Source organism: Oncorhynchus tshawytscha, linkage group LG23 (assembly GCF_018296145.1).
Source record: "Oncorhynchus tshawytscha isolate Ot180627B linkage group LG23, Otsh_v2.0, whole genome shotgun sequence".
NCBI classification, from domain to species: Eukaryota; Metazoa; Chordata; class Actinopteri; order Salmoniformes; family Salmonidae; genus Oncorhynchus; species Oncorhynchus tshawytscha.
In genome coordinates, this window is record NC_056451.1 from 14,493,736 (window position 1) to 14,519,304 (window position 25,569).

Below are 25,569 nucleotides of genomic sequence, written 5' to 3' on the forward strand. Positions count from 1 at the left end.
AATATATATTTTTAAGACTTGAAACAATTGAGACATGGATTGTGTATGTGTGCTATTAAGAGGGGGAATGGGCAAGACAAAATATTTAAGTGCCTTTGAAAGGGGTATGGTAGTAGTTGCTAGGAGCACCGGTTTGTCAAGAACTGCAACACTGCTGGGTTTTTCACGTTCAAGTTTCCCATGTGTAGAATGAATGGTACACCGCCCAAAAGACATCCAGCCAACTTGACACTAGAGGTCAACCGATTATGATTTTTCAATGCCGATACCGATTATTGGAGGACCAAAAAGGCCGATACAGATTAATCGGACGATATTATCGGTCTATATTTGTAATAATGACAATTACAACAATACTGAATGAACACTTATTTTAACTTAATATAATACATAAATAAAAATCTATTTAGCCTCAAATAAATAATGAAACATGTTCAATTTGATTTAAATAATGCAAAAACACAGTGTTGGAGAAGAAAGTAAAAGTGCAATATGTGCCATGTAAAAAAGCTAACGTTTAAGTTCCTTGCTCAGACCATGAGAACATATGAAAGCTGGTGGTTCCTTTTAACATGTCTTCAATATTCCCAGTTAAGTTTAAGGTTGTAGTTATTATAGTAATTATAGGACTATTTCTCTATATACCATTTCATTTCATATACATTTGACTATTGGATGTTCTTATTGGCACTATAGTATTGCCAGTCTAATCTCGGGAGTTGATAGGCTTGAAGTCATAAACAGCGCGGTGCTTCAAGCATTGCGAAGAGGTGCTGGCAAACGCAGGAAAGTGCTGTTTGAATGAATGCTTAAGAGCCTGCTGCTGCCTACCACCGCTCAGTCTGACTGCTCTATCAAATATCAAATCATTGACTTAATTATAATATAATAAACACACAGGAATATGAGCTTTAGGTCATTAATATGGTCAAATCTGGAAACTATGATTTCGAAAACAAAACGTTTATTCTTTCAGTGAAATACGGAACCGTTCTGCATTTTATTGAACGGGTGGCATCCATAAATCTAAATATTGCTGTTACATTGCACAACCTTCAATGTTGTCATAATTATTTAAAATTCTGGCAAATTAATTACGGTCTTTGTTTGGAAGAAATGGTCTTCACACAGTTCGAAACGAGCCAGGTGGCCCAAACTGCTACATATACCCTGACTCTGCTTGCACAGAACGCAAGAGAAGTGACACAATTTCCCTCGTTAATATTGCCTGCTAACATGAATTTCTTTTAACTAAATATGCAGGTTTAAAAAAAATATAGATGTGTAATGATTTTAAGAAAGGCATTGATGTTTATGGTTATGTACATTGGTGCAACGACAGTGCTTTTTTTGCCAATGCGCTTGTTAAATCATCACCATTTGGCGAAGTAGTCTGTGATTCGATGATAAATGTACAGGCACCACATTGATTATTTGCAACGCAGGACAAGCTAGTTAAACTAGTAATATCATCAACCATGTGTAGTTAACTATTGATTATGTTAAAATGGATTGTTTTTTATAAGATACGTTTAATGCTAGCTAGCAACTTACCTTTACTCCTTGCTGCACTCGCGTAACAGGTGGTCAGCCTGCCACGCAGTCTCCTCGTGGAGTGCAATGTAATCAGCGTCCAAAAATGCTGATTACCGATTGTTATGAAAACTTGAAATAAGCCCTAATTAATCGGTCAACCTCTACTTAACATAACTGTGGGAAGCATTGGAGTCAACATGGGCCACCATCCCTGTGGAATGTTTGACACCTTTTAGAGTCCATGCCCCAACAAATTGAGGCAGTTCTGAGGGAAAAGGTGTGTGTGTGGGGGGGTGCAACTCAATATTAGGAAGTTATTCTTAATGTTTTCTACACTCAGTGTATAAAGCATTCCTATAGATGGTGAAATTTAATATTTTATATCTAGTGTCATTCCTTCTGCTTTCATCTTCTCAGAGATTCCAGTCCAATTTCCTTTCCATTGTGTTCATATGCTTTCACAATCTTTCCATTATCTCTCCCTCCCAATTTATTCTATCCTCTCGTTCACACTTTCATAATTTCTCACCCTATTCCCCTATTTCTGCCCTCATTCAGAAAAAAAATTAAGCACGCAAACACACGCACACACGCACACACACATACACACACACAACAGCAGTCCATGCAGCCTAATTGAGTTAAGACCATAAAGTGGTTTCAGTGGCATAAATGGCATGCTCTGGTTCTAAGTCAGTTCATTGTCTTTCTGTCACACAACAGCTGCTGTCTACCACTACAAAGTGTTACACTCTGATGAGCAAATACAAACACTTGCTTCTCTCTCAGTACACCACTCTTGCAATCGACCACAATCACGTTCAATTTTCTATAACTTTGCACAATTTCATGCAATTATGGTTTTGAAAAAAAAACTAATTCACTGAGCAGTGGTGGTTGGCAGACATGGGTGACAGAAAGGTTTTCTCCTCAACACGTTGTGATGGAGACTTGAATTGGAACACAACAACAGCTGTTATTGCTGATCTGTATAGCAAAAAATCCAATCTCTTTATTTTTCAGTTTTCTAAAGAAGGAAGATAGGACAGATTGTTGTTCCCAAACTAACTACAATTTAATCTGAAATCTTGACTGATAATAAAAAAAAACGTTCTAAAGAGTCACACACCCCTGCTCAAATGAAAAAGAAATATCTTGGTTGCAGCTATGTACTTACAATCTGATATTTTATTAAAATTGTGTTGCTTTACTCTAAGCCAGAGACACAGAAAACAGTACAGAGGAAGGTAAACAAATATAATATGTTTCTGTGTTATTTAAAGCATGTGACTGTGTGTTTGTCCCTACAAGTGTTTGCGTGGGCTTAACTATCCTTAGTACAAAGCAGAGAGGTATATTAGCTCTCGTCCTCCATATCATTAGAGTAGGCTCTTCAGGGTAAGTGGGGTGCAAGAGGGGCTAAGTGAGAAAATAGAAAATCTTTTGGGAGCGTGTTCGACAAATTCCCTAGTTTAAGTTGCCAAATGGTTGCAATTGCAAAACTGTTCCATGTCTCCATTTTAACGTCGTGGCATATTGGTCAGTAGCTCTGAAATGAACATTGGGTTGTGTCAATATTTGGGGGTCTACACTTCATTTGTTGAATTTGATGTCATGTTTTTTTGTGAGTAGAGTCAAGGAGGAACCTTGAAATATAAAGAATACAGTTCACGTGGAGTAAAATGTATCAACATACTGTAGATTTGTTGAGTCACTGGAGCTGTTATGTGTTTTTTGATAGGTTTGTGTTTTCTACAGAGCTTTTCCTGAGTAAACAGACTTGCGGGTGCAATGTGCAGAATAACAGCTTTTGTTTTGAGTTGCTCTAATTGCCTTATCGCTACTCGGCGATAATGTAGTCAGCAAAGACCACAGAGCCTTGACGAGAAGGAGGCTTGTTGGGTTTGTTTGTTATGCTTTTGATGGAAGAAACATACAAACACTGTTTATCTTGGACACAATCTGGGGTATAATTTACTCAGCAGCAATGGTATTCTCTCTTTCTTTTATAATACATCTGTATTTATGTGCAAATAAGCGTGCTTATGAGCAAAAGTGTATGGGAGCACAAATGTGACTAGTTTCAGGAAACTAGGAGTATGTCGCATGTCACTACTTCACAGTAGAGGCATTTGAACATGATCATTTGAATTTTTTATCAAAATGTGTTTTGGGGCAGAAATGCCTTCTGGAACAATGAACTTTCATGTGCCTTAATAACAAACTTGTTTGCCATCTGTAAATATGAATAAATTACGAGCCTAGTTGGTTTAGCCACGGGAAAAGACAGGAACCTTCCCGCTAGCCATGATTGGCTGAGATAATGGATGGGCAGGACATGCCAAGAGTGTGGCGCCCTGATCTGTTACACCTGTCCTTGTGATTGTCTCCACCCCCTCTAGGTGTAGCTTATTTTCCCCAGTGTATTTATCCCTGTGTTTCCTGTCTCTCTGTGCCAGTTCATCTTGTCTGTTTCAAGTCAACCAGCGTGTTTTTCCCATGCTCCTGCTTTTACTATTCTCTCTTTTGCCACCTGGTTTTGACCCTTGCCTGTTTTCTGGACTCTATACCCGCCTGCCTGACCAGACTGCGTGCCCTGATCTCGAGCCTGCCTGCCACCCTGTACCTTCTGGACTCTGATCTGGTTTTGACCCTTTGCCTGTCCATAACTATTCTCTTGCCTACCCTTTTTGGAACTAATAAATATCAAACACTCAAACCATCTGCCTCCCGTGTCTGCATCTGGGTCTGGCCCTGAGCTCTTATAGAGAGATGAGTTCGGATTGGTCTGCCATGTAGCATGCTTCTGTCTATAACATGAGCTGCTCAGTATGTGTAGGTAATCATTTCTACCACAGCTTTTTTGAGAGATATTATGAAGAACTGCAGAAGTATTGCTACTGCTCTCCACAGTCTGGAGGATGATCGTGCCATGCTGACTCTCTCTGACTCTGAAAATGAATCAGACAATTAGGAAATCCCTGATTTAGATAAAAACATTTTAATTGAACCAGACATTGTAGAGTCTTCAGATACAGCGATCAACAATGTTGTTGTCACGGAAGAAGTTGAATGCCCAGTGGTGGCAGAGTATGATTGCTATGGAGATGGAGAAAATCCAAGCATTTGATTGCAAATATGCAGCAGGAGTCAAAAAGAGAAGACAGAAAGCTGTTGTATAAAACACATGTCTCCGGATTACATTTCCAAACTAAGGGCAACCATGGCAATGGTGACAGAGAGGGAGAAGCGTTCATCCATGTATACGGGTAAGAAAGTCTAGCTTGATACATTTTCAGATATTATACATTTCAAATTTAGTCAGAATGTCATTTTCATTTTAAGTTAAAGCGTAGTGTTAGCTAGCTAGCTAACATTAGCTGGCTGGCTCACTAGCTAACATTACGTGTGTGATCTGTGTAATATTATTATTTGTATCTCCGAAATCTATTTGCATTGCTAGTTATAACCTAATGTTAGCTAGCTAGTTAACATTGACCCTAGTTGGTTAGCTTTAGCTACCTGGAGATGCATGCATGGTGGCTAGCTATGACAATCAGTTTGTAATGCTAGTAGTATGGGTTGGGATTATTGCCGCGTTCAAAAACTTGGGACTCGGAAATCTCAGACTTCCGACTTCAGTGTGTTCAAGACAACTGGGGACCCGGAAAAAAACAAGCTCCGACTAGGAAAAATCGTTTTGAACTGTCATCCAACTCAGAATTCCAACTCAGGAACTGGGGCCTCTTTCCAGAGCCCTGACTTTTCGACCTGAAGCTCACTAACGTCATGATTTCACCTCGTATTTTTCCAAGTTCTCAGTTGTCTGGGAACTTACTCACTCTGTTTAGCAAATGGACTCACATGTGAATCCTTAAAGAGATGGGTGGGGCTAAGGCTTAAGAGGTTGTGAACGATCCTGAATGGGTTTAGACAAAGAAGAGCTCTCTAGTAGGTGTACCAAAACATTCAAGAGCCATTTTCTCAAAAGAGGGGTTACAAGTTTATCAACTTTCAAAGCAGAATTACTTTCCCATTGTTCCTCAACTGTAGTGTATTATCTATAACTTTCGCGCTCTGAATCTCTACTTTTATCTAATGTGAAAAACACAATTTCAAATTTTGCTACATAGGATCAAATCGGTCCCAAATGTCTGTCATGTAGAAAGAGAAAGTGCGTGTGTGTGTATGTGTGTTACCTTTGGGGCTGAGCGGCTCTCCCTCCAGATAGAAGGCTCCATGGCGTAGCGCCACCTCTTGGAGAATGATGCCAAAGCTGTAGACGTCTCCCTTCTGTGTGCCACATGGAGGGGGTCTCTCCAACCTCAGCAGCTCTGGGGCCATCCACAGCTTCCCTACACACATAGATTGATAAATTGACTAAAAGCTTAATCAATTTGCCTACAGACACTGATCTAAGGTCAGTTTTGTATTTCACCCTCTTAAGGATTTGATCAGGTTAAGCTGATCCTAGATCTGTGTCTAAAGGGCAATTTCCTGCAGAGCCAGGTGACTAACGGGCATAGTAAGCATGGGCGTCATCTGTGTTGCTCTCGGTGCGAAAGCTGGACAGGCCGTAGTCGGTGATCTTCAGCACAAAGCGGTTATCCACCACGCAGTTGGACGACTTCAGGTTGCCGTGGGAGACAATGACACTGTTGTGGAGGAAAGCCATGCCCTGGTAAGGAGAAGGGGAGGGAGGTAGGGATAGAGGGTAAAATGTAGAAAGAGAAGAGAGATGAATAGTCAAAAGGAGAGATTAGATATATATTAGTTATTTATATTCAGCTTTAGTCTAAAAATGTTTTGCAAAGCATATGCACAGTGTAAAGTCAGTCATCGTTCACTTGAATGATGCACATGTGTTTTCTGAAGTCAACTGAAGTTGACACATGGAAAGATAAGCAGGAGAGTGTGTAGAGCAGTGGTTACCTTGACAATGTCATTGATTAAAGAGTATCTGAACATCCAATCCAGTGTGATGCTCTCGTTTTCCATGATGTCCTGAAGGATGAAACACACACCCATGCGTACACACACACACACACACACACACACACACACACACACACACACACACACACACACACACACACACACACACACCCACACACACACACACACACCATTTAGACAAGGAAAATGCGTCCTAAAGATTTGTAATGGGTCAGTGGACTATCTTATAGTGGAGATGTGGTGAGGGGTGGCTACCTGTAGGCTACCCCGAGGACAGTACTCTGTGATGATGCAGATGTTGGGGGGGTCGATGCAGGCTCCAATGAAGCGGGTCAGGTGCTCATTCTGAATATCACGCATCTGGGGAGGCAAGGAAAGGAGGACACAATGTGACTTACACATTTAGGGACAGCGCTATTCTCTGATGCACATATGCATTCTGGAGTATACACACGTCACACTACAACCTCATGAGGACTTACATGTTTCAGTTCAAACAGCACGTTTCTGGTGAGCTCAATGCGTTTTCTGTTGATGTATTTGATGGCCACAATATTTGCCTGAAAGACAGAGAAAACATTTTATGCATTCAATCCAGTTGACATTAAAAGGTTACTTTCTTTCATGCACGCACACACACACACACACACACACACACACACACACACACACACACACACACACACACACACACACACACACACACACACACACACACACACACACACACACACACACACACACACACACACACACGCACACCCTACTTACCTTGTAATAGCCTGTCTTGGCAAACACCTGAAAGTTTCCATCTCCTGTTAATAGGGAGCCGTAGTTGGAGCCCCTCTGTAAATAAAGCGAAAGGTGGAATGGGGTCAGTTTTGTGCAAGACTGTGTGTATTGTGAAATGTGTGTGTTGTTACAAGCGTGCATGTGAGTGTGGACTCACCAGGGACAGAGTGAGCTTGCTGCCTGCGCTTCGCAGCACTTTCTCCATGTTGCTCATCTGAATATCCTCCCAGGAGACTCTCCACAGCTGAGCCACCAGCTCATTTTCAAGCTTCAGCTTCCTGTGTGTGTGAAAGAGAGAGAGAGAGTGATGATAGATTGCTCTTTTAGATATGTGAACAATGCTATAAACGTAATGACATAAAACTCTTCCTGTAGATTCTAGGCCTTGTGTATACTTGCTGATTGAACTGGCCTGTCTATACTCACCTGTATATGAAGACAGTAATGGTGAGGATGATGATAATGATGAAGAACACCACAATTGTTACCATCTGGTGGATTGTGATGGTTCCTGGAAAAAGAGACAGGGGAAACATTTTTATGGTCCGCTGGTGTCCTTCAATACAGCCACTGCATGACAGTGTAAAGTCAGTCATCGTAAACTGTTTTGACTGGTTATGACTACTATAACTTCTGCTACGTCATGCAAACTAAGACATTTTATGGGGGGCAGTGTATATAAAAGTGAGTGAGAGACAGACGGAGTCCACTGACGTGCAAGGCATGCTGGGTTGTCGTTCTTGAAGCCACAGACGGGCACATCTAAAGGAGCAGCGCCCCCTGGCCACTGGATGTCCATCCCAGGCAAGGCCCTCAGCTTCTTCTGAGAGCCGTTGTACACCAACACAATCTGGCAAGGAACACAGTATAACTTACAATTACATGTCTAATGTTATAGACAAATAACATACCACACATTGATTGATTGAATGTATTAGATAATTTAAAGCAGTAGGCTGTTCCAGCCGGAGACAACATTACATAATTAAACATTTTAGAGGATAAAAACAGAATAAAGAAGGCTTATTTCCATTGTGGTCCTCTTAGACAGTGAGATGGCAGGCTGGCAAGATTGACCCATTATTCTCAATGCAATGCATTAGCATAGGGTGTTTCCCATGGTGTTTATACTTGCGTACTATTGTTTGTACAGATGAACGTGGTACCTTCAGGCATTTGGAAATTGCTCCCAAGGATGAATCAGCCTTGTGGAGGTCTACAAATATTTTTCTGAGGTCTTGGTTGAATTCTTTTGATTTTCCCGTGATGTCAAGCAAAGAGGCACTGAGTTTGAAGGTAGGCCTTGAAATACATCCACAGGTACACCTCCAATTGACTATCAGAAGCTTCTAAAGCCATGACATAATTTTCTGGAATTTTCCAAGCTGTTTAAAGGCACAGTTAACTTAGTGCATGTAAACATCTGACCCACTGGAATTGTGATACAGTGAATTATAAGTGAAATAATCTGTCTGTAATCAATTGTTGGAAAAATTACTTGTGTCATGCACAAAGTTGATGTCCTAACCGACTTGCCAAAACTAGTTTGTTAACAAGAAATTTGTGGAGTGGTTGGAAAACGAGTTTTAATTACTCCAACCTAAGTGTATGTAAACTTCTGACTTCAACTGTACATGTACATACAGTACTCTAGATCTCGCTGGATCAGCTGGTCATTAACCTCAGTGGCTTGCCACCAATGAATATTTATCATTCTGTCATTACATAAGACAAACACATTGGCACTGGGTGGATGAAATTACATAATAAATTATCATATGTAAACTGAAATAGGGTTTGTTAATACTGTATGCTATAGCTATATATAGCTGTTTCCCCATTTACCCTCACCCTGAGCAGATGGTATATTGTAGTGGTAATGGAAATATGGAGGTCTTTCTATGAACTGTAGAGCTCTTTTCTTCCAGATGTTAATGCCTCTGGAGAACATCTAGTTTTAATCTCCCATCTCCAAAACACACAGAGACTGTGTACACAGGCAGGCAGCTTTATGAGCACTGGCAGAATGAAAGAGATGAGGAGCCTTAGTGTACGAGAGATGAGGAGCCTTAGTGTACGAGAGATGAGGAGCCTTAGTGTACGAGGGAGAGAGAGAGAGATGTGTGTGTGTTCAGTACCTGGAAAACACTGGTGTTGGTGTCATTCATGTCCCAGAGAGCAAAGTCTGTCTCTCTGTCCCCATTCTCATCTATCTGCACCAGGCCTGTTACACCTGTTGAGGACCAGAAGGAGAGAGGAGCCAAAGGGAGGTAGAGGAGTCAGACAATATTTAAAGGAACCAAATGAATGTTAGCTTACACTAATATCCAGTTCAGGGATGAAAATAATCATCAAAGCACTCAGCGGGTAACAGTAATTACTACAAATTATTACTGTCGTTACGAAACGAGAGCAGATTTACATTTGAGGTTGTCCCTATTAGCCGACACCGGAAAAATATCTCAACCATTGTGCAAGTTAGAACACCCATAACAAAAATCTCAAACATAAAAAAATAAACAGCCATAACGATCAAAACAAACATTGGTCATGACAACAATTTCACTTCAAATGATGGTGTTGGAGATACACAGATGCAAACACAACATAAGTTGGTACACCCTAGGTCCACCCAAAAGTATTCATCCATAATCACAGTAATATAGCTGGGCTATCTTGCTAATAAATCTAGTAGACGGCCATCTTGTATAACATTACTTTCATTTCCGGCGAAGACAACAGCCCAGGGTTGGTTTGGAGGTGCAGATAATAGCCTGAGAGCCATTCCATATTGAGTGTGAATGGAAAGAGGTGTCTATAGGGAGAAATTACATGACAGGAAATGCCATTACTGGCCTGGAAATGTCCAATCCAAATGGGGTTATCCTAGTAATAAAGAAATATACAGGCGTCATCCCTCTAATCAGAGGAGAGAGGGCCTGAGAGATGTGCTATGATATGGGACGGATTATCGGCTTGAGGGACATGAAGAAGATAGGGTAGCATGCACGCGTGCACAAACGCACATACTCAAGAACACACACTTTCCCACAGACGTTATTGCCCTACTCACACACACAGGCAGTGGTTAGAGAATGATTAACCTTGTGGTTGGTCTGGGAAAATGACATTTGGCCAGCGTCTGCATGGGGGGGATGCATGGTGTTTGGTTGTCTGGGACAGGTTAAGGTGTGGAAGTAAGGGGAGTGGAGTCATGATTTAGTACCTCTTTAATAGAACATTATACACTTAACATTGACCAATGAGTCATGTCGGTGATGTCAGCACGACTTCCAGGAATTGGGAGTAGCACTTCTTTGGGGTATTGTCCCTGGCTGGTCTGTCTGTGTTAAGGCAAACTAGGTATGGGAAGTATATAAAATAATGGAGACACATTTACAGTAAAAATGTAGCCTTTAAATCAAATCAAATCAAATTGTATTTGTCACATGTGCCGAATACAACAGGTGTAGCAGACCTTACAGTGAAATGCTTACTTACAAGCCCTTAACCAACGATGCAGTTTTAAGTAAATACCTAAAAAATAAAAAATAAGACAAAAGCGATAAGAAAAACAAATAATTCAAGAGCAGCAGTGAATAACAATAGCGGGGCCATATACAGGGGGTACCGGTACAGAGTCAATGTGTTAATGTGCCGTGGCACCGGTGTCGAGGTAATTGAGATAATTATGTACATGCAGATAGTGTTGTTAAAGTGGCTATGCATAGATAATAACAGAGAGTAGTAGCAGAGTGGGGGGGTGCAAATAGTCTGGGTAGCAATTTTATTAGCTGTTCAGGAGTCTTATGGTTGTTTAGAAGCCTCTTGAACCTAGACTTGGCACTCCGGTAGGGCTTGCCATGCGGTAGCAGAGAGAACAGTCTATGACTAGGGTGGCTGGAGTCTTTGACGATTTTTAGGGCCTTCCTCTGACACCGCCTGGCATAGAGGTCCTGGATGGCAGGAAGCTTGGCCCCGGTGATGTACTAGGCCGTACGCACTACCCTCTGTAGTGCCTTGCAGTCGGAGGCAGAGTAGTTGCCATACCAGGCAGTGATGCAACCCGTCAGGATGCTCTCGATGGTGCACCTGTAAAATCTTTTGAGGATCTGAGGACCTATGACAAATATTTTCGGTCTCCTGAGGGGGAATAGGTTTGGTTGCGCCCTCTTCACGACTGTCTTGGTGCGCTTGGACCATGTTAGTTTGTTGTTGATGTGGACGCCAAGGAACTTGAAGCTCTCCAACTGCTCCACTACAGTGTGCTCGGTCCTCTTTTTCCTGTGGTCCACAATCATCTCCTTCGTCTTGATCATGTTGAGGGAGAGGTTGTTGCCCTTGCACCACATGTTCAGGTTTCTGACCTCCTCCCTAAAGGCTGTCTCATCATTGTCAGTGATCAGGCCTACCACTGTTATGTCATCAGCAAACGTAATGATGGTGTTGGAGTTGTGCCAGACCATGCAGCCGTGAGTGAACAGGGAGTACAGGAGGGGGCTGAGCATGCACCCCTGAGGGGCCCCCGTGTTGAGGATCAGCGTGGCGGATGTGTTGTTACCTACCCTTACCACATGGGGCGGCCCTTCAGGAAGTCTAGGATCCAGTTGCAGAGGGAGCTGTTTAGTCCCAGGTTCCTTTAACCATCCCTCTGTCCGTCCATGTATCCATCCATCCCTCCACCCATCCATTTTTCTTAGCCTCACATATCTCTAACTGCTGTCTTACTCTTTATTAATAACTCTTTAATAATTCTTATACCTTGAATGGAAATGGTGGGGGTACGGCTGAATTTAGTGGGCTGCAGTGATAGAGGCTCAGTCCACCAGAGCTGTATTAGTCTGGTAGTGCAGACAGACTTTAATTGTGCTACAAAGAACAGAGCCGGAGGGGGTGGCATTTGCACAATGTGCTAGCAATCAGGGCAGGCGTTCAGAGCGTGTGGAGAAAGGTGGCACATTGTGAGCTACGGTACAGCGCAGTAGCTTGACAGCTAGTGTGTTAGTTTTGTAAATTATAACTACCTGTATGCTTTCTTAAAAAGTTCAAATGGACTGTAGTGATGTAAAGTCATGAGTGATGCGTATTGGAAGTACAGTATATCAGATGAAGGCTGTGTTGCCAAAACATGCGGTTTTCAATAATGAAGAAGCAAGTTCTATACATCTTCCACTGTCCTCCTAGAGTGTCTGAATCTCTCTCACCCATCCAGGCCCATTAGTTAATGGAACAGAAGCTAGAGAGAAAAGCAGCTGTAACCTGATCCTTCCATCTTGACATCCTCCCTCTCTCTATGTATAAGGTCTATACTGGCTGCCTACCTTTATGTACTGTATATATCTTGGTACATTATGTAAATTCATATATCATCAACAACAGTAAAACACCTGTATGTCTCATCTTATTCCCCTCACCGTTCAAATCCTTGTAATTACCTAAACTAAAACGGGAATCAGTTTCCCCTCTGCGCCTTTCCAATATGTTTGATTTGCACAACAGTGTGTCCCTGATGGAGGAAGTTAACATCTGATTGAAAAAACATTGCATGACCCGTTCCGTACTGACGGCTAACCTGGAGTAGACGTCACCAGGCACATGCTCCTGGGCTGCCTATTCCTAAATCAGGTGTCAACTCCCTCCTTCCAAGACTGCACAACGCACATTGTTTTAGTCTGGTCCTTCTTTTTGTATAACAAGATCTCGCAGTCAAACAAAAGATTCCAGAAGCATATTGACAAGGTAGAAAAAAAGGTCAAGTGTCTGAAAGAAAATGTCCATGAAAAGCCAGAGGTGAGTCCATATTAGTGGCATGTTGTGGTTTTTAGGCTTCTGGTTGATAAATGCACAAGGCAACTGTCAAAGCATTTGAAAAGGGCACACAGAGGGAGGACTAGCAACACAATGCAGGTTGTCGCAGTGCATCCCTAAACATGAATGAAACCTACAATCAAACACTTCTCTAATTCAGGGCATAACTGGAAAGTACTTTGACTTTAAATCTGGAGAAAGCAAAGAGCACTCTTATGAATAACAACAACCGTTAACAAAGTGCACAGTGGAAGTGTCACTACACCATTTGATTTTCCACCAAGTCACAGTGTAGTTTATGGATATGTATGGTGCCAACCAGGTGATTACAATCCCTAGCTGCTGTGAAGCCATGTGAGCAGCTGCTGATAGAGCTCCATTAGAGCCACATAAACAGCCTTTGTTCTTATCTACAGAGTGAACACATGGGAATAGGTGATATATTGTGTATTTATTATCACTGCTGCTAAACGTAGGAGCACTCCTATCACATACAGTATATGCAAATATTGACCTTATTGTACACTCACTGTAGTGTGTTATGATATTGCAGCTCGACATCAGCTAGACCAGGAGGTTAACTTGCAGGCTGTTTTTTGTTCACTCTACTTAGTTGTCTGATGTCTGAAAACACAGGCTTGAAATTTTGGCCTTGCATTGGAGAAGAATGTGATTACTTTTGTCGAAAAATTCATCGGTTAATTATAATTATTTTTTGGAATGCTTTTAATGCCTCCCCACAAGCACCTCTCCTTGAAATAATTGCATTTACTGTGAGAAATAACTATGTCATTATTCTACCCAGGCAGATGTGAAAAAGTTTGCCAGTCTGCAAACCACCTGCAGCTTATGTCCCTGGATCAAAGTGTGTTCTACATACATACAGTTGAAGTCGGAAGTTTACTTTCAATTAGGTTGGAGTCATTAAAACTCATTTTTCAACCACTCCACAAATGTCTTGTTCACAAACTATAGTTTTGGCAAGTCGTTTAGGACATCTACTTCATGACACAAGTCATTTTTCCAACAATTGTTTACAAACAGATTATTTCAATTATAATTCACTGTATCACAACTTCAGTGGGTCAGAAGTTTACATACACTAAGTTGACTGTGCCTTTAAACAGCTTCGAAAATTCCAGAAAAGGATGTCATGGCTTTAAAAGCTTCTGATAGGCTGACTGACATCATTTCAGTCAATTGGAGGTGTACCTGTGGATGTATTTCAAGGCCTACCTTCAAACGCAGTGCCTCTTCGCTTGACATCATGGGAAAATCAAAAGAAATCCGCCAAGACCTCCGGAAAAAATTGTAGACCTCCACAAGTTTGGTTCATCTTCAGGCATTTCCAAATGCCTGAAGGTACCACGTTCATCTGTAGAAACAATAGGTCGCAAGTATAAACACCATGGGACCAAGCAGCCGTCATACCGCTCAGGAAGGAGACGCGTTCGGTCTCCTAGAGATGAACGTACTTTGGTGTGAAAAGTGCAAATCAATCCCAGAACAACAGCAAAGGACCTTGTGAAGAGGCTGAAGGAAACAGGTACAAAAGTATCTATATCCACAGTAAAACAAGTCCTATATCGACATAACCTGAAAGGCCACTCAGCAAGGAAGAAGCCACTGCTCCAAAACCGCAATAAAAAAGCCAGACTATGGTTTGCAACTGCATATGGAGACAAAGATTGTACTTTGGTCCTCTGGTCTGGTCTGATTAAACAAAAATAGAACTGTTTGACCATAATGACCATCTTTATGTTTGGAGGAAAAAGGGGGAGGCTTGCCAGCTGAAGAATACCATCCCAACCGTGAAGCACGGGGGTGGCAGCATCATGTTGTGGGGGTGCTTTGCTGCAGGAGGGTCTGGTGCACTTCACAAAATAGATGGCATCATGAGGTAGGAAAATTCTGTGGATATATTGAAGCAACATCTCAAGACATCAGTCAGAAAGTTCAAGCTTGGTAGCAAATGGGTCTTCCAAATGGACAATGACCGCAAGCATACTTCCAAAGTTGTGGCAAAATGGCTTAAGGACAACTAAGTCAAGGCATTAGAGTGGCCATCACAAAGCCCTGACCTCAATCCTATAGAACATTTGTGGGCAGAACTGAAAAGGCGTGTGCGAGCAAGGAGGAGCAAACCTGACTCAGTTACACCAGCTCTCTCAGGAGGAATGGGCCAAAATTCACCCAACTTATTGTGGGAAACCCGAAACGTTTGACCCAAGTTAAACAATTTAAAGGCAATGCAACCAAATACTAATTGAGTGTATGTAAACTGAAATAAATCATTCTCTCTACTATTATTCGGACATTTCACATTCTTAAAATGAAGTGGTGATTCTAACTGACCTAAGACAGGACATTTTTACTAGGATTAAATGTCAGGAATTGTGAAAAACGGAGTTTAAATGTATTTGGCTAAGGTGTATGTAAACTTCCGACTTCAACTGTAACAGCCCCTGCCTAACTAACTAAGGATGGCACACACCTGTTGTCATGTCCAAAAATGTACAGCAATCTATGCGTTTACTTTGATTACCTTAAACCTTATCACATCAGTCAACAACAGTCAATAAATAAACAACAGTTGTTTCATGAAATATATAGGTAACTAAGGATGGGAAAATGTACTACCCTAGGACTTACTTATGAATAATGTATAGTATTCATTATTCATCTGGACTCATCATGGGATTTTTATTTAGACTCCGATGGAGAGATAGGGAGTATGGGAGGGAGAGAGAGAAAGAGAGAAAGAGAGCAAGACCTCTAGTTATGAATGACATGAAAGGGTCTCTATCGCTAAATGCTATTAGACTAAGATCTGTAGGGTCTCTGTCAATCCTTTTTACAGGCACTCCGTTGCCTACTAATAGCATTGACAAGATTCTCCAGTTACCAAATACTTCTGGAACAATGGGGGCCTACCATGTACCATGTAGCTGTAGAGTTTCAGTACACATGATGAACCAAAGGGCACAAGCACAACAGTGCTTCATTCTTTCTCTCTGTTCCTATCCCCCTCTGCCCACTTGTCTGCCTGTCTCCTTTCTACAGTGCACTCCACACTCCAGCCCTGCGCTCCACTGTGGCTTGGATGACAAGGCTTCAGATTCACACAGCTCATTATCAGCTCGACCCAGGCCAGACCTACCGTTGGAAATACCAGCTGCCTAAGTGACCAAGGCCACTGCACAGAAGACAGAGGCAGAGAAAAAGGACAATGAATGATGGATGGTGGGGAGAGAAAGGGAAAAGAGAAGGAGGTGGAGACAGATGGACAGAGAGAGATAGAGGGATGAGCAGAGGGTGGAGGCTGGCGTCAGAGGGAGATGGCTCCTACTGACACGGCCACAGGAGCTCTGGTTTCGCCTGATTAGATTACTCTTCTATTTTGGGGATTTCCTCTTTTTTTCCAGGGGGACTTTTTGTAACATGACAGCCAAAAGAGAAATGAGATCTTTCCATGGCAAAGGACAGAGAGTTTAGAGGAGACAGATAGGTCATGTAGGAGGAGAAGAGGGTAAAATAAGAGTTCAGGAGGACAAGACACGTTGAGACAGGAAAAATATGACAGAGCAGTGAAGTGAGGAGGAACACCTTGATGAGACAGATAAAATATGGACAGATTGGTGAAGTGAGGAGGAAGGAAAAAGAGGAAGGCAGATACCGTGGGATGGAATTAGAGAACTGTTCACAGAGGAGAGGATTGAGAGCAGAGGAGAGGAGCGCTAGACCAGGAAATAATGAGATGAGAAGAAGGTGTGAAGGAATGACGATGAGTAAGGACAATGACTGATATAAAAGACAGGGAGACTGGCATTAACTAGCTGGTGTACACAGCAGGACATCCACCTCTGACATTGAAATATTATTTTCACACACTTTCACAAGTTTACAATGTACAATTACTCATGAGTCATATACTGTAGTTTAAATGCTGAGGTCAAGTTTCAGATGAAGGTTTTGTATTTCATTAGACCAACTTAAAGCTATCTTCACTTTCTAACAAAATATAACACAGAATATAACTAAAAAGCACTGAATCGGAAGCATAAAATGAACTAAAGCTACCACACAGCTTACGTTTCAGTATGCAACTGTGTGGGCAAAAATAATAAAAGAAGCATTGTCCTCGCATGCAACCAAACAAACCCCTCAGCCTTTCAATGCCTATGTTCGAATGGGCTAACAGAATCAGTGTGAGGAGACTCCATCTGTTCTTGGCTGCTGCCCGCTCTGCCCTCCCACTGTCTGTCTGAAGTGTTCATCTCCGTTGTTTGTGTGCTCTGGTCCAACTCATAGTGATTGAGGAGAGAAGGATGGACGTTTGTAAAGAGAGGTCAGCCAAGGAGATTAAAGGAAAAAGAGGGAGCAGGCAGGCAGTAATGGAGGACAGATGGAGGGAATAAAAGGGAAATGGGAAAGCAGGGCGAAAGAGGGAAGGATAGAGGAGTGCAGAGTAAACAACCTGGGTACTTACCTGATGAGATGTCCCTGATGACTTATGTCACCTCCTCAAGTATGTGTTCTCTTCCAATGATTCAACGTACTTGTTCTTGCTGTTACCTTTGACTTGGTGTCAAGCGCCTTTCACTGTCTCCTGTGACCTCACACATAATCTGACTCTCTGACCCCTGGACTCTGTGACCAATCAAACAAACATCAGATCAACAGCCCAACCCTTCAAATTCCTTTCAAGTCCCAATAAACAGAGGTTGCTATGACTTGGCATCTGTCTTCAGGTCCCTCACAAAGGACTGGGACTGGGACAGAAGGGGTGATGACATCCTGCTACAAGCTTTGAGACCACCATCTTCTATATCAGCCATTAGTAATGTCAAACACTAGTGCAAACCCACAAGTCTGGGTAAACACAGGTAACCTTATGGCTTAGTCAGTGAGGTGTGTGTGTTTGGGGGGAGAGGGGTACTGGCACACGAAACATAATGGAGGCCTTCCTCAGAAAGTAAACGGGTGATTCAATGATTTAATTTAGAAATGTTCAGCAAGGGGACTACCTCCTCCAGAATGCATAACACAGGGGAAAAGGTCAAAAATAATTTGATGTTGTGTGGTCATAAAGATGTTCTTTTATGATTAATTTGCTTTTAAAAGACAATGATGTCACCAGATTGACTCAGATACTGACATTCCATTAAGAGATACCAAGGACTCGGTGATAAATTCCTTTTTTTTTTTTTACTGAACTGGACACAATTCAATTCATTTGAATGGATTTGAGGGACACATTCATTTGCAGTGTCCGGGAATGTGTTTGCTCGAAGTCGAACGTGAAGATGAATTTTCTCCCGCTACAGACCTTGGCTTGACTACAAACCAGCTGCCAGTGGAGATGAAGAAGGCTGTTCAATAACAATGTTGGCATTTTTTGTTTCTTTTTGACGCTCTTTCTTTCTTTTCCAAGATCTTGCAGAGGCGTGGAGAGGAAACATCTGCCTCTCTTCAAAAGCCCAAATGACACAACCATGGCCTGCTAATTGATCCTTTCCATTTAATATTTTCCATGCTTTGAGGAGATTTCTGTTTTTGGCAAAACTTCCCCACAAAGGACATGTCCACAGTTATAAAGCCTATTCCCACCTTATAACATCTAACATAAATGGTAACTACAGTGTAAACCAGTGGAGGCTCCTCAGAGGAGGAATGGGAGGACCATGCTCCTCAGTGAATTTCATAAAAATAAAAATAGTGAAACATTAAAAAAAGCTATCCTTTTTAGACAAAATATACAGTGGGGCAAAAAAGTATTTAGTCAGCCACCAATTGTGCAAGTTCTCCCACTTAAAAAGATGAGAGAGGCCTGTAATTTCCATCATAGGTACACTTCAACTATGACAGACAAAATGAGAAAAAAAATCCAGAAAATCACATTGTAGGATTTTTAATGAATTTTCGTCAAATGTCTTCCCTGCTAGAGCTGCCCCAGTCGACTGTAAGTGCTGTTATTGTGAAGTGGATACTTCTAGGAGCAACAATGACTCAGCTGCGAAGTGGTAGACCACACAAGCACACAGAATGGGACTGGCGAGTGCTGAAGCGAGCAGCGCGTAAAAATCATCTGTCCTTGGTTGCAACAGCACTCACGACCAAGTTCCAAACTGCCTCTGGAAGCAATGTCAGCACAAGAACTATTCGTTGGGAGCTTAATGAACTGGGTTTCCATGGCCGAGAGCCGCACACGAGCTTAAGATAAACACGCGCAATGCCAAGTGTCAGCTGGAGTGGTGTAAAGCTCGTCACTATTGGACTCTGGAGCAATGGAAACTCGTTCTCTGCAGTGATGAATCACGCTTCACCATCTGGAAGTCTGACGGACAAATCTGGGTTTGGCGGATGCCAGGAGAATGCTACCTGCCCCGATGCATAGTGCCAACGGTAAAGTTTGGTGGAGGAGGAATAATGGTCCGGGGCTGCATTTCATGGTTCGGCCTAGGCCCCTTAGTTCCGGTGAAGGGAAATCTATATATATATATATATATATTATTTTTTTACCCTGTTTTCTCTCCAATTTCGTGGTATCCAATCGGTAGTTAAAGTCTTGTCTCATCGCTGTAACTCCCGTATGTACTCGGGAGAGGCGAAGGTCGAGAGCCGTGCGTCCTCTGAAACACAACACAACCAAGCCGAACTGCTTCTTGACACAATGCCCACTTAACCCAGAAGCCAGCCGCACCAATGTGTCAGGGGGAAACACTGAGCACCTGGCAACCGTGTCAGCATGCACTGCGCCCGGCCCGCCACAGGAGTCGTTAGTGCGTGATGGGACAAGGACATCCCTGCTGGCCAAACCCTCCCAGGGAAGAAATTTGATGAACTAACTTGTTGTAAAGGATGCCACCTTTTCAACAAGTCAGTTCAGGCAAATTTCTTCCCTGCTAGAGCTGCACCAGTCAACAGTAAGTGCTGTTATTGTGATCACACAAGCAGACGAGGGCCGTGCTGGCCAAACCCTCCCCTAACCCGGACGACGCTAGGCCAATTGTGCACCGCCCCGTGGGTCTCCAGGTAGCAGCCAGCTGTGACAGACCCTGGACTCGAACCCAGAATCTCTAGTGGTACAACTAGAACTGTGATGCAGTGTCTTAGACCACTGCACCACTCAGGAGGCCGTGAAGGGAAATATTAACGCTACAGCATACAATGACATTTTAGACGATTCTGTGCTTTCAACTAGAGGTCGACCGATTATGATTTTTCAGCGCCGATACCGATTATTGGAGGACCGAAAAAAGCCAATACCGATTAATCAGCCGTTTTTTTTAATGTGTTTATTTTATTTCATATACTGTATATTTCTAATAATGATAATTACAACAATACTGAACAATGAACACTTATTTTAACTTAATATAATACATTGAAAAAATCTATTTAGTCTCAAATAAATAATGAAACATCCTCAATTTGGTTTAAATAATACAAAAACACAGTGTTGGAGAAGAAAGTAAAAGTGCAATATGTGCCATATACAAAAGCTAGCGTTTAAGTTCCTTGCTCAGAACATGAGAACATATGAAATGGTGCTTCAATATTCCCAGTTCTTCAATATTTCCAGTTAAGAAGTATTAGGTTGTAGTTATTATAGGAATTATGACGAGTCAACTATTCTCTCTATACCATTTGTATTTCATATGCCTTTGACTATTGGATGTTCTAATAGGGACTTTAGTATTGCCAGCCTAATCTCGTGAGTTGATAGGCTTGAAGTCATAAACAGTGCAATGCTGGAAGCACAGTGAAGAGCTGCTGACAAACGCAGTGATGTTTGAATGAATGCTTACGAGCCTGCTGCCACCTACCACCGCTCATTCAGACTGCTCTATCAAATCATAGACTTAATTATAATATAATAAACACAGAAATACTGTGGTCATTAATATGGTCAAATCTGGAAACTATAATTTTCTGTGAAATACGGAACCGTTCCGTATTTTATCTAAAGGGTGGCAACCCTAAGTCTAAATATTGCTGTTACATTGCACAACCTTCAGTGTTATGTCAAAATTATGTAAAATTATGGCAAATTAGTTCACAAAGAGCCAGGTGGCCCAAACTGTTGCATATACCCTGGCTCTGCGTGCAATGAACGCAAGAGAAGTGACACAATGCCTGCTAACATGAACTTCTTCTAACTAAATATGCAGGTTTAAAAATATATACTTCTGTGTATTGATTTTAAGAAAGGCATTGATGTTTATGGTTAGGTACATTCGTGTGTTGATTGTGCTTTTTTCACGAATGCGCTTTCGTTAAATCATCCCCCGTTAAATAATTTACCGATGATAAATTAACAGGCACCGCATTGATTATATGCAACGCAGGAAAAACTAGTTAACCTGGTAATATCATCAACCATGTGTAGTTAACTAGTGATTATGTTAAGATTGATTGTTTTTTATAAGATAAGTTTAATGCTAGCTAGCAACTTACCTTGGCTCATTGCTGCACTCGCTTAACAGGTGGTCAGCCTGGCTCGCAGTCTCCTCGTGGAATGCAATGTAATCGGCCATAATCGGCATCCAAAAATGGTGATTACCGATTGTTATGAAATAGGCCTTAATTAATCGGCCATGCCGGTCGACCTCTACTTTCAACTTTGTGGCAATAGTTTGGGGAAGGCCCTTTCCTGTTTCAGCATGCCCCCGTGCACAAAGCAAGGTCCATACATAAATGGTTTGTTGGGATTAGTGTGGAATAACTTAAATGGCCTGCACAGAGCCCTGACCTCAACACCATCAAACACCTTTGGGATGAATTGGAACGCCGACTGAGAGCCAGGTCCAATGACCAACATCAGTGCCCAACCTCAATAGTGCTTGTGGCTAAATGGAAGCAAGTCTCTGCAACAATGTTCATAATCTACTGGAAAGCCTTCCAATAAGAATGGAGGCTGTTATAGCAGCAAAGGAGGACTAATTCCATATTAATGCCTATGATTTATTTTATGTTGAGTAGGTGTCCACATACTTTTGGTAATGTAGTTTACATGTCCAGCAGGCATTTGAGAGCCATATGACTTCTTATGGCCTGCAACTAAATCAATGTCTTGTCTTGAAGAGCTCTTGAAGAGGTGTACATCTCATTTTAAAGGCACAAAGCACCCAATAGGTGACCCTCTGTCAATTTGGAGTATTGTTATATCATGCTGGTTCTCTCTCATTCACTCAATAATCACTCAATAATTAATCTACAGCGAAATTGCAAGGAAGACATTGAATGTGTTGTTGTTACAGAACTACCTCCTCAAAGGTGGAAACTGACAAGAGATCGTAAACCAGAGCTCAGAGTTAATCCAGTGACATGGAACATTTTGTCTTCACACAAATCTTTTGAAATTGTCTCTGTGACAAAACACAGACCACTGTAGTTACCAGAGACAGAGCACAGAGCTAGTGCTAGACTTAAAACATGTTCACACATGTTCCAAAAAAAAAACTAGAACCTTTCGGACCCCTGTTTCAATGGAATAAAGATCCAGGTTATGAACTGAGGTCCGTGGAATGGACTGACCGTTGTAGGTGCGGTTCCACATCCTCCTTGTTACGGTTTTCCCCACAGGTCTGTCCTCTGGAGAGGTCATGGTCTCGTTCAGGGCGTGGGTGTACAGCATCAGCCCATCGTAGAACCCTCCGGAGATTATGTTCATCTGCAGGGAAGCAAGAGGAAATTGTAGAAAAGTTATTAAATCTATCATCACCTATTTTTTATGAGATCGCTTAGATCAACCATACCACACATGTATTAATAGTACATCTATTACCCTCATCCAATAGATATTATTTTCTATAATTAGAAAGCTACTGCGTATGTCTAGCTACAGTTGAAGTTGGAAGTTTAGATACACTTAGGTTGGAGTCATTAAAACTCGATTTTCAACCACTCCAAAAATGTCTTGTTAACAAAATATAGTTTTGCCAAGTCAGTTAGTTTGTGCATGACCCAAGTAATTTTTCCAACAATTGTTTACAGACAGATTATTTCACTATCTATAAAACAAAAATAGAACTGTTTGGTCATAATGACCATTGTTATGTTTGGAGGAAAAAGGGGGGTGCTTGCAAGCCGAAGAACACCATCCCAAACGTGAAGCACGGGAGTGGCAGCATCATGTTGTGGGGGTGCTTTGCTGCAGGAGGGTCTGGTGCAAAATAGATGGCATCATGAGGTAGGGAAAATTATGTGGATATATTGAAGAAACATCTCAAGACATCAGTCAGGAAGTTAAAGCTTGGTCGCAAATGGGTCTTCCAAATGAACAATGACCGCAAGCATACTTCCAAAGTTGTGGCAAAATGGCTTAAGGACAACTAAGTCAAGGTATTGGAGTGGCCATCACAAAGCCCTGATCTCAATCCTATAGAAAATGTGTGGGCTGTCACGCCCTGACCTTAGAGATCCTTATTATTCTCTATGTTTGGTTAGGTCAGGGTGTGACTCGGGTGGGAAATTCTATGTTTTCTCTTTGTTTTTAGCCGAGTGTGGTTCCCAATCAGAGGCAGCTGTCTATCGTTTTCTCTGATTGGGGATCATACTTAGGCAGCCCTTTTTCCCACCATTAGGTTGTGGGATCTTGTTTTCTGTTTAGTTACTGTTGCCTGACAGAACTTTGCATTTTCGTTTTCGATTTTGTTATTTTGTTTGAGTGTTTTTTAAAATTAAAACAACACTTAAATTAAAACAACACTCACGAACACTTTCCACGCTGCGCCTTGGTCTACTCTTTCTACCACCAACGAGAGCCGTTACATGGGCAGAACTGAAAAGCGTGTGCGAGCAAGAAAGCCTACAAACCTGACTCAGTTACACCAGCTCTGTCAGGAGGAATGGGCCAAAATTCACCCAACTTATTGTGGGAAGCTTGTGGAAGGCTACCCGAAATGTTTGACCCAAGTTAAACAATTTAAAGGCAATGCTACCAAATACTAATTGAGTGTATGTAAACTTCTGACCTACTGGGAATGTGATGAAAGAAATAAAAGCTGAAATAAATAATTCTCTCTACTATTATTCAGACATTTCACATTCTTAAAATAAAGTGGTGATCCTAACTGACCTAACTAAGACAGGGAATTTTTACAAGGATTAAATGTCAGGAATTGTGAAAAACTGAGTTTAAATGTATTTGGCTAAGGTGTATGTAAACTTCCGACTTCAACTGTATATTTGTGCCACTGCCATGGAGAACAGAACTTCTTCTGCTAACAACTTGTCTCTTCTACAAGCTTCTCTACAGTGTAGAGTTAATACCACAAGTTAATACCACTTTCTATTTCTTTCAACGATAACTATTTCTTATCATTTCCGTACCTATTTCTACCCCTTTATTAATTTCACAATTCTGCCTGAGAAACAATTTCCTCTTCTATCTCATCATCTCTCCAAACAATGGCCCCAAACCAAAAGAACTGTCCACATCAATCACAAAATGGAATATGAGGACATTAACCCACTCAAACAACTCACTCAGTTCAGTTGCATCAATTGGAAATGTACAGACACAGTGTGCAGGCAGGGTGAATGAGGACCAGGTAGACCAGGGCAGAGCTCTCATGCTCTGTGCCTCTCTCTCATCCTCCAGACTCAGACCTGTCTATTTATCACATTGACTGCACTTAGCTGTCTGCTACAAGTGATTCATCGGCTTGTGAGGGGTGCCAGACAGCCCTGTCTGAAACCAGGACCAATGGCGAGCCTCCCTTCATCCCGGGGATGGAATAGAAGCCCTGGCGTACAATTCTGGATTTGTGTGTGTCGAACGGGGAGGGCAGCTAGATGACGTGGCCTGTCAAGCTCTTTGTTTTTATTTTGCTTCCTAAATAGTCACTGACGCGAAAGCCCACACATGCATGCAAGGACAGACACCTCCATCCGGAGTCAGAGATGAAAGATGGACTTGAATGCAGTCAATCTGCCATATTGAGGATAGGTGGATGTATCATGCCAATCTTTGTGAGTGTGTGTGTGTGTGTGTGTGTGTGTGCACATACGTGTGTGTCTCTCTCATCTCCTAAACAAGACACCAATGATTTAGCTGCAGAAGTGTGTAGAATATCATCATTGTGCACCTTTGTAGGGAACATAATAAGAAGATAAGCTCCACTAACTAAATCAGCTTTTTCTTCCAAAATAAATTGAATCAATTGTCCAAGCATTGCAGGCGAACCAATTACGTATAAGCCTACTTATTGCAGCCTCTCCATCTTTACTTTCTACACACTCTCAGATGTGCAAACCCCAATGAACTAGTAATATTGTTAAATAAACTAGTACTACTGCTAGCTAAATGAACTAGTACTACTGATAGTTCTTTGTATGTGTTTCTTGCCTGTCAGATGTGGCTCAATCAAATGTTCCATAATGAGATGTTCTCTAAAATATGATAGCTCTACACCGAGTGTAGAAAACATTAGGAACACCTTTCTAATATTGAGTTGCACCACCTTTTGC

The 25,569-nt window shown here is 41.8% G+C and overlaps 1 protein-coding gene across 2 annotated transcripts in view; it reads right to left on the reverse strand.

Annotated features, from left to right (window-relative positions):
* The window catches only part of npr1b (natriuretic peptide receptor 1b), a 57,549-nt gene that overhangs the window by 4,367 nt on the left and 27,613 nt on the right, over positions 1-25,569 (reverse strand). For both annotated transcript variants that reach the window (XM_024385701.2, XM_024385700.2), the window contains exons 5-15: positions 22,633-22,768; positions 9,423-9,517; positions 7,999-8,134; positions 7,711-7,795; positions 7,442-7,562; positions 7,264-7,338; positions 6,975-7,052; positions 6,748-6,852; positions 6,469-6,540; positions 6,055-6,214; positions 5,736-5,891 (exon numbers count right to left, since the gene is read on the reverse strand). In XM_024385701.2, the coding sequence (XP_024241469.1) occupies positions 5,736-5,891; positions 6,055-6,214; positions 6,469-6,540; positions 6,748-6,852; positions 6,975-7,052; positions 7,264-7,338; positions 7,442-7,562; positions 7,711-7,795; positions 7,999-8,134; positions 9,423-9,517; positions 22,633-22,768 (1,219 nt within the window). The remainder of the gene's footprint in view (positions 1-5,735; positions 5,892-6,054; positions 6,215-6,468; positions 6,541-6,747; positions 6,853-6,974; positions 7,053-7,263; positions 7,339-7,441; positions 7,563-7,710; positions 7,796-7,998; positions 8,135-9,422; positions 9,518-22,632; positions 22,769-25,569) is intronic.